We start from the raw sequence: 15,359 nt of genomic DNA, 5'->3' as shown, positions 1-15,359 counted from the left end.
TTATTTAACCTGGGCCTTGAGTCTTATCAAATTCCCAGATCCTGTACTTCAACGGCGATGTATCAGGCCTGGAAGTCCCACAGCTGTTTTGCCATGTCCCAGCTGAAAACAGGTAACATTTATTTAAAAATCTGTATGATTGTATATTGCCAAATAATTATGCAGAGTTTCAAACAGCAGCATTGATTGATTCATTCTATGATTCTATAGAGAATCAACTTCAGAGGATCATTCTTCTCACTAAATACTACAGTCCAAAGTTCAACAGCCTATGTCCTTGATTCAAAAAAGGTCAGAGACATGTGCAATTTTCACTGCCGCTGACAGACTATACAGTAGTAGCCAGAGGAGAAGTGTTTGAAAGTACAGGAATTTCTGGAATGGCAAAGGAGAATTCTTCAAAAAACCCTTTTTAGACAACAGAATTTTGTGAGATGGGAACTTTAGTGTCCTAGTATCTTTCAAGGTACCGAACTGTTAATCATTTAGCTCCAGCATAAGCTCCTGGTTTTCAAAAGTAAAGGAGATAAAGCATTAAAAAAAAATGGTGTAACATCTCAAGACCTGAAATAACATGTAACTTGCATTATTTAAAACTGTAGAGCCAAATTCTGGTATTCATTACTGTGGTATGACTGAAGTACATCCATTCACTCAATAAACTTTCCATATTTATAGTGGTATGGATACAAGCGTTTGGTCCAGAGCATTTCATACTAAACATAACTCCAAAGCCATATTTAATCTTCCTTTGCTTTCCCTTTAGCTTTCTTACATAGGAACTAAATGGGAACCTTAGGAGAAAAAAAAAAGACAGATTGACAGAAATAAAAAAATCTTCTAAGCTACTTTAAAAGGTACTAAAATATGTGTAAAAGCATGTTCACTAAAAAGAAGAAGAAAAAAAAAAAAACAACTTCCATCAGCATATCTCTGCTGGTAGTTAAAAGGATTCAGTGGAGTTAAGTAGCTGTAAACTGGATGCTAGACCACACTTTTACAGTGCCAGGTCAGGACAAAATACCAGGAGTGAATTACAAGAGGGAAACTTCATATGATTTCTGTTTTTTTGGAGAGGAGGAAAGTGCATACAAAAACTGACTTCCAATTCTGGTTAGCATTTCAAGCCTAGATATTCTATATATACAATGATACATTTATTTTAAAGTCTCTGACAATGCATTCTGTTCAATGAATTAATAACCACATCTTTTTAAAAATATAATGCAATTACAGATTGAAAAAGAACTTCTGTGAATATCCAGAGTACATTTTGATCACATATTCACAGTTAAAAATATCACAGCTTTCATTTCATTCCTCAGTCTCAAAACTGGAATAAAATCTGTTCTGTAATATATCATCCTGTTAATACTGACACTACACATATGGATCAAATTCTGATGCCTTTATATTGCATTATACCTAACAACTACTGCCACTGCTTAATGTTATTCCTTCTGGAGTTAAGTAGAAGCTGGTGAAAACAGCAGATTCATTTCTGATAGGTTATAATGTCATAAATACAAACAGCACTTATTATACAAGATCAGAGGACTTGCTTCCTTCACTTTGACCTCCTGATACATCAGAGTCGGAATATATTACGTAAAACGGCTTTCTCTTCGTTTTAGTGGAAACTGTCCATGGAGGAGGTTCCCAGGTACCATAACAATACAGGTTATGATATCAGAGAAACGAGGGGCTAAGAAACTGTACAACAATGGAGAAACTGAAGTCCTTTGGATACACAGATGACTTTTCAATATGTGACATCAAACCTCCTTGTCTTAAGGATGATCTCAGTTTTCAGTATAAATGCTTAGCATTTCCACATATCTCTGTGGGAACGTTTCTTGTATGTGACCACATAACCCTAGGTAAAAGGATACACATTACAAGACATGGACAAGTTGTATCAGATGCAAGAAATTTTGCACTGGAATGGTCAGGTCTGGTTCATAATGTTTGGATTTATTTAAATGCAGATGGTAATTAAATGAATGGTGTTTAATCATATCTTCTTAGTTTATAAAATCTGTATCCTGTCTGTAACTGAGATCATGTCAAACTTAGTATCTTAGTGATAGGCAATAAAATTTCTTGTCTGTGCTTCAGCATCCACCATTGAAATTCCACACTGTGATAAAGCCCATCTGACCCTGCAAAGGCAAACTGTATAGAACACAAAAAAGCTGGATCAACAGTGCATCTAATGGAAGCAATGTCATCTTTGGAATTACACTTGCAGCATTCATTTTGGATAAAAGAATAAAATCTATACATATGATCTCTCTACCTACAATCACGTTGTAAGGTTAATTATATTTATTTTAATAACTTTTCACTTATGAAAATGTTTTGATCTACAACAGATGCTTTTTTACAGTTTCATAGCTACTGATCAACTGCAGTGATGATCCAAAACCAAAAAAAGTTCTCCATATAGGCTTACTCAAATTGCACAGGTTTAGCCAAATTAATCTAGTGAGTGACATTAACGTAAATGATAGATATGTAAATGTTAGGCCATTAACAAACACACTGAAAACAGAGCTGTATTTTTTCACAAAAGTAGAACGTTCTGTCCTGTATCACTCTAAGCAGTTAATGTGTATAAGTCAATAAATTTACACTTAATCATATGAAACACTTGAGCTCCTGTTTCTTAGCATACATATCAGCTTCCACCCACAGTATCTTAGTAGTAATTTAAGTCTGTTGCTGTCACAAATCCATTGACAAATTCTATGTCGGATTCATTTCTTTGATAGAATATGACCTGGACATTTTATTACTAAAATTTTTTTTTATTTGCAGAAGAAAAAAATTTTCTGCATACTTGTGAGTGCTACCTCAGAAATTCTTTTTGACCTATACAGGCTAATTGGCTATCAGACAGGTTTCTAACCATCCTTTCTTACATAAAGCTGTATTGAAGCGCAGTTTACAGGTCAATTCCATGAGTGGCCGCAATTCCCCACTACTGTGTATATCACTCAGTATTTCTTGTCTTACTCAGTAAGAGGTGAAACATCTAGAGTGATCTCATCATAGATGCACTCCGTGGTTCTCAGTAGACATGGAATATATGAAGATGATTGAAAATATATTATTTATTGAATTGAGAGTTCTTTTGAGTGAATTTGATTATTCCTTAAGAGATAACCAAGGAAGTCAGAATGGACAATTGTCCTTCCTATCTCGAAGGCCCCACACCTTGAGTCTTCTTCTATTCTACGCAAAAAATGCTACAAGCCACTTAAGAGCTGCAGCAAGAAATGAATATAACCCTGAACCTTTTTAGATAGGCTATAGCAAACTTGGCATCTGTTCACTTTCCATGAACTGTACAGCAAAGCATTTTTAGCTGCAGTTAAAGGTGCTGGTGACTAAAGACCCAAGAGTTCAAGACAGACTTTTATTGAAGCTAGGGTATACAGAGGAAACAATCCTCTGCATTTTCAGAAGAAAGCACTTCGCTGCCAGGCTTCAAAGTGAAACTCTCCAAGACTGACAGGAAAGTGACTGTGGTGGCAACTTCTGGCTATAAAATTCAATACCATAAGAAATTGTTCAGAGGATGACTCATTTAGATGAAATTATTTTTCTTTCTGTTCAAATGCCTAATGTAGAAGTTGAAATCCTATTATATTTAGATTTTAGTCTGGTAACTCCTGGGTCTTAGTCTCTTAATTTTATGAGAGAGCTCAGGCACAATGATCCTTCCCTATTTAAAGGCTATGTTCACCTATATAATTTACATGATGCTCCCAGATTGCATGCTTAATATGCCCCAGTAAAAAGAATTATCTGAGAAATTTAGGAAGACTAATGTTTCTAAATTACTATTATTTCACTTCATGTTTTTCCATGGAAATATGTTTCGTTCTGCCAGTAACCTGTTGCAATGGAACCACCACAAAACTAAAACAAGAGCACTGAAACGTTAATCTTCAATTCTAAATGGAGTGGGTTTTCAAAGTTTAGTCCAGTTTTATTTCACTGTGACAGACCATTTAATGAGTAAAAGCTGTTATAAACTGGTCAACTAAAATATGCGTGTTTGGTGGATACTGATGAAAGGACTCCTTGTATTTGTGGACACGACTTTCAAAATAGGTTGTGTGGTTAGAGTTCTAGCTATATATCTAGGAACTTAAATAGAAGGTACTGGCTGCTCCACAAGGTTTTGAAACGATGCTACCTATTAAAGGCATAATAGCCTACAGTTATTTAGTTTATTTACTTTTCTTAAAATTTTGAATCTTCATTACTATAATCGCTCATTCTAAGGGCTCTCCATGTATTCTATAGGTGCGTAAAGATAAAATCTACTATGATTAAGGTTTCTAACTGACACTCATTAGATGGTCCAAGGCTTAACGAATGTAAGAGGTGAAAATATTTTGATGAACAAGAAGAACTCATATGAAAGGGTAACTAGTCTTCAGTTTCTGCTGTTGACCTCTCAGACGGTGCTGTCAGGCCAGAAAAAGCGAGGTATATTTTTCTTTTAAAAACAATCTTAAATACAGATTGTGTCAAAGTTCTTCTACATAGGTTTATTTTAGCTACTATTTGTCAAGCTGTTTCAGCAGTTCTCCAGCTGTGAAACCTGAAAACTTTTCCCCTCCTTGCATTCCTTCTCCCAGATTATTAGTCCAGTTTCTGATTCTATCAATTAGCAAGCAGTTTAGTTTACCAGTTAGACCTAAGTTTGCTGGAGCAGACAGAGTAATAAATGCTGCCACCTTGTCAAAATTATCAGTAAGGAAGTCTTTACTAGCAGTGTTAGAATCTGGGTTTGTTAAAGTGTTAGTCTGTTGACCTTTAGGATATAGTACAAGGCCCGTCTAATACTAGAAATCTGTGCTATTTCTAATGCGGTAGGAATATTTTTGTTCTTATTTTTACCTTTATACACTTTTACTTATTGTGGGCAGGTATGATGGATATCTTTTAACAACAGAAATATATATAATTATTATTATTATCTGTACTTATTAATTTACTGCGTTCTTCATTTGTTAAGCATTAATACAGGAGGAAACATCCAAGAGCAGGAATTCAAAAGTATGCTATGCCCGAAATGCTTCACTGAGCTTCCCAGTTCTTAGAAAGGACTCTGTTACCTTCCCACTGCAGACTCTAGTCTCTGTATCCCAAGCAACGATTTCCTGCAGTTCTGCCATAGCTGTCTAAGCACCAGAAAAGGATCAGATGCCCTTCTGTCCTTAGCGTTTCCTACTGGCTAGCTCTGGGCAGATCTGCACTTCCTCACAGGCTTTTGGGATTAGGCATCCGAGAATTGCCTGCCTCCCAACTCTACTGAGAGCCCTGACATGTAAAAGACTGTTTTGGGAGCAAGCATCAAAAGCATCGGTTCTGCAGTGTCCTTTGTGAAGGTTCCAATACTTTTCATAGCTGCTAACCAAAGGACTTTACAGAGAGCAAAGCAACTAAGCTGCCTGAAGTAATTACATAGTGCTCCTGAAAATCAAGCTGTTTTTTCTAGGTAGCTAAATATAAATACATGACATTAACTGAATGTATATTGCCCATGTATATATTCCTAGAGACATGCTTCAAGGATGTATTACCCATTAAGAATTCTCCTACATGTTAGCTTTTAGATGAATTATGATCTTGCCTGGCAATAGTTTCAGAAGAAGGTGTTACTGCAGTGCTTTAATTTTTAATGATCACAAGAACTAGAGATTATCCAGATGCATACAGGAATGCTTTAAATGGCCTATGATTGACTATTTTACCAACAGAAGGCTTGTATGAAACTGCTCAGAACTGGCTACTTCTGTTCCCACACCAGTTATTCAGAAATTTTTCATTGACTTCCTATACGCTGCAATTTCAAAGGCAACAGAGACAGTCTGTGCATATATGGGATGCATTTTTGTTACTCACCAACTACTAACTACATCTTTTTTTAACACTCATACAGAAGAAAAGTAAAACGAACACCAAAACCACACCTAAATCCTATACTGAAACCAGTAGAAAACTTGCCTGTATACAACTATACACTCAGATCTGTAATAAGATTAGCTTGCAGACTTATCTGTTTACTAGAAATATTCAGAAAAAAGTAGGAATAGTTATTTCTGGTTTTTGTTATGTTCCACAATTCTGGAGTGTAACCTAGATTTTGAGACTGACATTTCACATTTGCTTTATATATTTCACCACAAACCGTGACTTTTTTATTACTTAAAACTTGCTGTGAGACTAGATAGGTTGTTCAGCAACATTTACTACAATCAAGAACTAAAAACCAGATCCTGATTCCATAAAATGCTTCACTTGTTATCCACAAAAGATCGGGCTACTTCATCATCTGGTGCAGACCTGTATTGATCCACCAGTTTACAATATTTTAACATCTGCCTCAATACTTCTTTGGAGTTCTTCCTGTTCTGCACCACAGCAGATTATACTAGAACTGCAGTCCAAATGTCTAACTATGTTGAGGCCTCTGCTAAAGATTCAAGAAGTTATTTTTGTACAGACAGTGGAGACAGTACTTCCAACTGTGAAAATCAGCAAACCAAGTATTAAATTCTTGGAGTATCCTGTTTCTATTACCATATCAAAAAACATACAGTCTAAAAATGGTCACTGCTACAGGAAGAGACAAGGTGCTCCCTCAGCAATTAAACATGAAAGAAACTGAGCCCACTTCAAAGCTTTGTTGATCCAGGTATTTATTCAGAAAGAACCCCAATATACTTTAAAAATGTCTTGTAATAAATGCAAGCTTTGAAATGTGGAACATTTGTACATTTTTCAGCTACACGTATAGAAAAAAAGCAAAACGCAGCTAAGGACAAGATTTACAAATAGTGCCATTTAAAGTAATCCTATTTAATTTGATAGAAAAACAACTAATTTTGTTTTTTTTTTTAAATCATACAACTAAAAACTTTCACCATACTTTCACTGATGTCAAAGGTATTATCTCCCTTTTGAGAGCAATGCAAGGAAATCAGACTCAATTCTGTATCCTACTGATATCAGCAGGAATGTCACTTAGGAAGGGTATAAAACCTTGAATTTTATTTTTTTATAAACTATGAATGTTTGATAACCTATCAGATTACTATGATAATTTGAGTTAAATATACAGGCAAGGAATAGAGTAGGTAAACTTAGACTATAGTAGTACTTTACCAATGTGACAATAATTTGACCCATAACTAAGTTGATTCGTATTATAAAAAAAGCTTAGCTGCCAGTGACATTATTCATAGCATGATCAGGATCTTCATTTTTTAATCATGTTTTATAATACATCTTTCAATTTGATTTGCAGCAAGCACTTTGCTTCCATTATACCAGCTCTGCCAAATAACTTCTATTTCACGTACTGTATGCATTAACACTTTGACATACACTGAAGTCCTAGAACTAGAATTTACAAAGGTTTTTACAACCCCTTATGTGTGATAAAGTGCTAAAAAATTTAGGTTCTGGCAGACTCTACTGATATTGTATTAACAGGGTCAGCAATTAATCCTTACATTTACAGTCTGTAAACTTGGTATTTAATACTGAGTAGTACTGTTATAAGCCCTTTGGCATGTGTGTTCACCTAGTTCATTTTAAGCCACTGCTCTCTATTGTGTCCATCCAGAGGGCAAATCTCTTATCACTGCATGAAACTTCACATTCTTAGAACATTAGAGATTTCTCCCAAGCTTTGCTTAGTTTATTCCACCCTATTATCAACAAATACTCAGAACAACGATAAATTAATCAATGCTGGGAGGATTTCTTCTGAAAAGAGGCAGAGAGCTCTACAGGGAAAAGCAACTTCTTAAGCTTGCTGGCAGATGGAAACCCTACTGTTCACCACTGTACAAAACAAATCTGGGAGAGACATAATTACTCCAGTGTGTTTTAGGTATAACTTCAGTAGCAATGTCGTGGCTCTCTTATTATGCTGCAAGCTTGCTAGAATTAAGGGCCCTATTTGGAGGAAACTAAATAGTTTTGAGAAAGACAATTGTAAAGCTGAGTATGACAACTCCTCTCCTGTATTTTACAACCGCTACAGACACCAATTTTACCAACAACGTTTTTCTGGTTTTTTTAGTAATCAGAAGACAACATAGCACCAGGAAAGGTTTTATATAAAAAATTATTTTTTCTAGTGATATTCCTATAATAGGTGCAAGGCACAGATTATTTCAAGCCAAAAACATTGAATGTCCATGGGTATTCTATATGTACTTATATACAGCTACTTTTGTCAAGATACACACAAAGCTGAGAAATTTCTTTTCTGCAAAGCTAGTAAAAAGACTGCAGCAGTTCCTGTAGCCTGAACAGTCCTTTCTGGGATCCTTGTCAAGTCTCCTTCCAAATTAAATGCAACAATTCATGCTCTAGAGAATCTACAACATATACCAGTCATTTTTTTCTGTGTCAGATGTCTGCTGCTGAAGTTGAAATAATTATTTTACCTTAGAAACAATTAAAAAACAATCTAAATTATATAGCATACCAGAAATATACATGCAGGTCTCTATTTCACTATACTGGGAAGACTGGACCATTTCACCTGCTGATCCCTGGGACTCAGAAAAACTTCAGCTAGGACCACTAGCTTAATCTAGTGAAACTGCCCTTTGACTGAATCACTTCTGCTCACTTTGTGAATATTTATCCGAGAAACCCCTGTACGTCCTGCTTCTGAAGGTTAATGGCATTTTGTTAAACTAAAATCAACACACAAGACTATTTCACTGTAAAATAAAGGAACAGTGAAAATGTTTATCTTCTTTTTCAACCTTAAAAGTGAATTGATCAGTTATAATCAAAAGTGCTTTACCTCACTAACAGTTCTGAGATTCATACGTTTCTAGTTTAAAATAGCTTTTTGTACAGCTATAGACTAGTGAGATACATTAAAGTTTTCTTTCAAGAAACAGATCCATATCTTCCCAGTGTAACTTACTAAGCAATTACAATTAAGTAAGAGTCTCAAGTATGCATTCCTTCTGCACCTAGAACTCCCACTAGTTTCCAAGCCTGTGTGGATGAAGCACAAGGAACCTTTGTATTTCCTAAGATGACTGTAAAAAAGTATCTATTCTATATTAGAAACAAATCTGCTTCTCACTTACATAGAAGGTAATTTATATAGCTGTATATAGCTTCATACCCTCATTTTCAGTAAGGATTCTTAAATCTTTTTGCACTTAGATCAAGAGTTGGATTTCCATTTGCTTGAAAAAGCTTATAAATAATAAAATGATTTTTCATTTCTTGCCCATGAAATTAAAATCAGCATCACAATAGTGCATTGATGCCAAGTCCTTGCAAAAAATTTATAGTGTTGAAGCCATGCCATTTCAACTAAATGAGTTTATTCATTCCAAACACATTACCAACAGATGTAGTATTAAAGGTGAGGAAGGGCAAAGGAAATCAAAGTATGTCTTTTAAAATACTGAATTTTGTTTACTTTAGCCAAGTCATAAAGCAAAAATATTTTCTAAAAAGAGCTGCTTAAGAGCTGGTGGGAACTGAGCTGACCAAATACAAGTCACCAGTTTTCCCATTCAGTTGCTTCTCACTTCTGTAACTTTTCTGTCTAAAGAACAAATAACTCAACAGCCCAATCAGATCTTCACACCCCCCCTTCTTGGTACTATGAAAGACACCTCATATTTCTCTGCCTTTTTTGTGTTAAATAAAGAAGCATGAAAATAAGTCAAGAATTTTAGGAATCTTTTGAGGTTTCTCTACATGGAATGGATTCTGTAGTCTTAAAAAGAAGTCACTGCTATATGATTAACATTATATGAATACATCATGTAATTTTCTTTACATAGGGGTAGTTTATGAACAGACAATTGAAGAGTATAGGATTTAATTTACCAGAGTTTATAAGAGCAATGATTCACATTTTACCCAGCATTTTTACTTAGTCATTATGTTTACCTGCTCTAATATGCTATTTTATTTCATTCCTTAGTATTTTCCCTCTCCTATTTTCAAATATAAATTACTATGCCCTAATTTATCTTTTAACTTCTTTAAATAAGATTAGAATACATAAAAGATGATTCAGAAATATCTCCCTTGTACTCCGTTAGGGAAATTAGGTCAAATCCTACTCCCTCTGTAGTCAATGGAAAAACTCTAACTGACTTCAATAACAAATCAAGCCCTAAACACACAGCTCCCTGTAGTTTCTAAGCAAATGGCATACTGTATTTCATAAAAGTTCCAGAACTAAGTTCTTTTCACAATTCTTCTATGCACATGAGAAGCCTCTAGTTTTACGTTTCTGAAACTTTACGTTTCTAGTCTTTATACAAAACTAGAGGAAAAGATTTTTAATTTTTAATAGTTACCAAAAACAAATTAGTCTGCCTGATGTTGCTGAACATATTTCAGTAAGTACCAGATAACTTTTGTTTATTTTTCCTAGGCTGCTTGGGTTTAGATTTTCTTTTAACTTTCTATTTGCATCCAATCCATTCTGTAAATACAATCTACATAAATCCTGCTTAATTAAGTCAGTTCTACTGTGAATGGTGACATGAAAAGTGGCCTAAGAAATCTATCATGCCTTTGCGGACAGTATTGCTTCTTGAAGAAATTTAGTTTCAACCTAGCCGCGAGAAGCCGAGCCCTTGAAGTTCTGGGAGGTTAATTCACCCTGGGCGTCAACCCGCCGGAGCCCGTGGGATTGCAGAGGGGGCGAAGCGCGACCCCTCCCGCCCCCGTGAGTCGCGGGGCCAGCAGGGGGCAGACGCCCCGACCGGTCTGACACGGCCGAGGCTGCGCCCAGGTACAAAGGGCTGGAGTGGGAGCCCGGCACTGCGCTGCGCTCCCGCCGGGACGCCCGCTGGTTAGGATCGAGAAACACCTCGTTGAAACAGTAAATGAATAAAAATCAAACCTTCCTTTTCGGAGAGTTAAGCCCCTCCATAGATGCCAGACCCACCGAAAAATAAACCTCAGTCCCAGCCAGACTGGCCCCCAGATGCGCCTGCGGGCTCCGGTGGGAGCGAGGGAGGTAGGGAGGGAGGAAGAGGCAGCATTTCCACCCTCGGTAGGAGAGCAAAGCTCTCCCGCCACCGGAGATTGCACGCTGCAGCTCCGCAAACGTGCCGCCACCACAGCTCCAACAGCCGGAGCGCCTCGCCGGCGCCCAGACGGGACGGGGCGCTGAGCCGCGCCGGGGAGCAGTGCGGAGGGGAGAGGTGCGGGGGACGAGAGCGGTGGTGCGGGGAGGGGGGCAGCGGTTCCTTCCTGCTGAAGCTGCCGCGCTGCTGCCTGGCGCTTGTTCCCACTGCGAGTCCCTCGCGGGCTGCACCCTGCCCACCGGGTCCACGGACACCTAAGGGACCACTCGGTCCCCCGCGGAGGCCGCAAATGGGGAAAGAGGCTGGGGACGGCGCCCGGGCGCGGACACCGCCCGCGTGGAGCCCAGCGACCGTCAGGAGGGGCACCCCGAGTCCCCCCGCCCCCCGAGCCCCCCCTCCCCAGGCGGCTCCGGGCCGGGCGCTGGGCGCACCACCTGCGGGAGCCGCTCTCCTCGGCATCTGGCAAAGGGCCCCCCTCGAACAGATTTTCTCCTCCCCTCGCGTCCTGGAAAACTTTTTGCCCACTGAAGCCCTTTGTAAAGGGGAAAAAATAGTAAAGGGGAGAATGGAGAAAATCAGAGCGTAGAGCCCCCGCCCCGCAACCTTCCCTTTCCTCGCCCCTCCGAGGAGAGGGCAGATACTTGTCGCTCCATTTCAGCCACAACTTGGTGAACTTGAGCAGAGTAACGACTCTGTAAGCTCAACGCAACCGAAAATCGTACACACACTCCACAGAATTGAGTGTAGCGCTGGCAGAGGAGAAGCTACTCTGTTCAACCAGTATTTCTTCCACCTTCCCACCCCGCCGGTGCATCCGAAGCAAAACGCTGAGGCTTGCGGGGAGCCCCCCCCTCCACGGCACCCGGGAGCGCCGTCCCCCGCCCGCGCTGCCGGGGGCTCCCAGCGGGTCTCCGCGCCCCGAGCCGGCCCCGAGCGCTCCGTGCCCTCTCGCCTCCCCAGCCGCTCTGACAGGTTTCCTCTGAAAGGCGGCCCCAGCCGAGGCGGGGAGAGAGGCGGCTGGACTCCTCGGCTGCCCTTTGCTTTCTTACCTCCTCTGACCTCTGCAGCCCGGAGAAGGATAGCGAAGGTGGTCAGCACGGTTAGAGCCGAGTCCCAGGGCCACCTTCTCGTTTTCCACCTTGTGGACCATCTCTGCATCTCCATGGTGGGCACGCACAAGTGTGAGTTAAACCCGGGCGCCTTCAGCTTATACCAGCTCCGTCCTTTCCACTATATTCCCAGAGATGACTTCTCCTATAGAGCCATACGTGATATACCAAGAGGGGTTTCTCTCTCGCACCCCCCTCCCTCTCTGCCCGGCCTTGCGCAGGCCCCTCCGACCCGTCCTCCCTGCCTTCAGACTGAAGGGAGACGAGGGGCTTTAACCAAAGCGCGAAGAGCGCCGCATCCCCCTAAAGGCTTCATCCCGTCAGAGGGCTGGGCGGGAGGCTCCCAGGGCCACCCCTGGAGCTCAACTGACAAGCCAGCCGCCGGGCGGAGGCCAATCGCGCGGCTCCCCCGGCTGCCCACAGCACCGCCCTCCGCCTCGGCGACAGCACCGCGGCCGCTGGCCGCCCGCAGCACCGGCCGGCCCCGGGGACGGCGGAGAGCGGCCGTCCCGAAGGCGCTTGGCGAATGGGGAACGGCGGGGCAGGAGCGAGCCGGAGAACGCCGCCGGGCTGGGCTGGGCCGGGCCGTCCCGTTACCGGGCCACCGCTGCCCCCTCACTCCCGCCGCCCCTCGCCCGCCCCACCACCGCGCCGCGGGCCTCGCGCGCCCTGAGCATGCGCAGTGCCAGCCGCGCCGGCCGCGGCTCCCCTCGGAGCTGAGGGGCGGGCGGCGCGAAACTGGGATGCGTGGGGAGGCGGGAGGGGCGGGCAGGGGGGCGACCCTGGGGACGAGCGGAGAGCAGGGGGGGGACTCCGGGTGGGAGGGGGCGGGGGGGGGGGTATGTTTGAGGGGAGAAGTGTGCGTGAGAGGAGCCAGGGCGCTGGTGAAGGCCTGCTGCGGGGTAGCCCTTCGGCCACCCCGAAACTGCCTGCGGGTGTTGGTGCGGCGGCAGGTCCGTGTCCCCTCGCACCAGCTCCCAGGCACAACTTGTTGTTACACACCCGTGGGGGACCTACGGAGGCTTAGCTTTAAGGTGGCTGAAAGCGGGGGGGGGGGGCGGGGTGATGAAGGAAAAGCCCGCCACCAAAGAGCCGTCCCCATCCCCCGCCTCACCACGTCCTAGAAACCGGGAAGCAAGGTCTCACAGCTCCTCTCCGAGAAACCTCCGGTTCTCACTCGTGTCCTGCTGTCCCACCCGTGCAGCAGTCCGTGACGGGGACCGACCTGTAGGTAGGCAGTGGAAACCTCTGGCAGAGCCGAGCCGTGCGGCAGGTCCGGCCGAGATCCCCCGGAGGGGTCAGGTTCTGCCCCGGCTCCTCTAGGAAATGAGAGAAAACTGTGATCAGGTTGTAGTGGAAGCATATACCCAGTTTTAAAAATTTGCCCCCATTGAGATCTTTAACGCCTTACAGCAATTAATAAACATACGGTTTATCCACAAAATATATGTTGCTTTTATATGTCAGATTTCAGAAGTGTATTATTCTCTGCTACAGTATTTTACGTTTTACTGCACTGTATTAGTATACCCAGCTCTTTCTGTCATTGGTTTTCAGGAATAGTTGGTATCATAGTCGTTATATTTACAAATGAGGGGACTGAGGTGCATAGCACAGCTACATCTAAGCTCCCTTTTGAGCCTTCCTGTTAGCCTAAATGAATACAACTAAACTGTATTCTAGTAAAAAGAAAAAAAATCTGTCTTTGCCCAAGAGACGAAATGGAAGCATTTCAGATAGGTGGTGAAAAAGAATAGGTATTCTCACTGTGTAGAGAACAGTAACTTAACACAGTGCCTTTACAGTTATTTAAATTTTAGGAGGTGTGGTTCAGCCTCCAAAGTGTCAGTGAAAACACCCACTGATTTTTGTGGTCCTGCATGAATCTGAAACAGAACAAATAGGACAAAATGCTGAGTATTTGGCAGAATTTTAGATCCTCGCAAGGCGTTAGAAGGAAAATATGTTAATCCAGGTGAGATAGCATGCTTATATTAATGTACTATGTTGTATAATTCTATATTAAGTCTAGTACCAGAACCACATTTTTGTAGAGCTAGCTAAGTTATTTTTGTGTGTCAGCATATCAAGCCACACAGACTTGTAATAAATTACCATCAGATTCTGCAGTTACAAGAGAAAAGTTATGTTCCATTTAGGTGAAGATCCACAACTCACAGCCTGTCAAATTCAGTATTTAAGGACTATTGATTTTCATTTAACCGATTTTCTTGTCTGTAATCTTCTTAATTGCCATGATGGTGTTCCAGAATGAAGTAACTGCAGCCTCGGTGCAATGAAAATATGTCAAAGGGTAGATAACTATTTAGAGCATAGGTAAGCTTTATGAGTGATATAAAATTATTCTTAAAATATTTTTGATAGAGAATTTCAGCATTTAGGCGTAATTTCAGGAGAAATATATTGTTTCTTGAATCTGAAAGAGGGGTAAAGCATGAAAATGTTTTCAGAGAAAAACAGAAGAGAAGTCAATAATGTTATTTTTTAAATTAGCTGTGATCCACAGTGGTTTGTTCTTTCTGTTGGCTTTCTTAGTCGTCATTACTCTTCAAGACAGTTTTAGTGAAAAGAAAGAGTAAGCACTGTGACATTCATTACGTTCTGTCCCTGATACATCAATGTTGGCAGTTTAGTCCATGTTTAAATATTAGGAATTGCATTCTTGTATGTGCACAGATGGGTCATTGTTGTATTTTGGGGCAGAGAGGGGGAGGGGTTAGGAACTATGGAGAAGAGAATATGTTTCCTTGGACCACTATAGCTTACAAGAAACTCACAGCAGCAGCGCTTTCACATTCTTCAGACTATAGGCATTGTAATAAAATATAACTGTAGATGTGATGTTCTTTGGCTGTCTTGCAATCATACTGTCTTTCCTAGCATATTCCTTGATGTCACCAAAAGCAAGAGACTTCTCTCTGTATATAAAGGGGTCATTTCACTGTGAATAACTAATGTACTGTAAGGAAAAGTATGCTTTAATTGTTGGTTTCCCTGTATCTCAGGGACATTGACTTGGCTTAAACTACTTTGTTTCTAGCTTCACACAGCTGTTGATGCCTTCTAAAACTTGAATTTCTTTCTCCATGTCTGTTCAAAGCACAGAAGT

The 15,359-nt window shown here is 41.2% G+C and overlaps 1 protein-coding gene across 3 annotated transcripts in view; it reads right to left on the bottom strand.

Annotated features, from left to right (window-relative positions):
* Positions 1-12,545, bottom strand: part of COL11A1 (collagen type XI alpha 1 chain) — a 164,123-nt gene extending 151,578 nt beyond the window's left edge. For all 3 annotated transcript variants that reach the window (XM_075422261.1, XM_075422263.1, XM_075422262.1), the window contains exon 1: positions 12,170-12,545. In XM_075422261.1, coding sequence (XP_075278376.1) covers positions 12,170-12,284 — 115 coding nt within the window. In that variant the 5' untranslated portion in view covers positions 12,285-12,545. The remainder of the gene's footprint in view (positions 1-12,169) is intronic.
* Between the last annotated feature and the right edge of the window lie 2,814 nt (positions 12,546-15,359).

Source organism: Opisthocomus hoazin, chromosome 6 (assembly GCF_030867145.1).
Source record: "Opisthocomus hoazin isolate bOpiHoa1 chromosome 6, bOpiHoa1.hap1, whole genome shotgun sequence".
Taxonomy (NCBI): Eukaryota; Metazoa; Chordata; class Aves; order Opisthocomiformes; family Opisthocomidae; genus Opisthocomus; species Opisthocomus hoazin.
The sequence above is the reverse complement of the archived record's forward strand: the minus strand, read 5'-3'. Positions and strand labels throughout refer to the sequence as shown.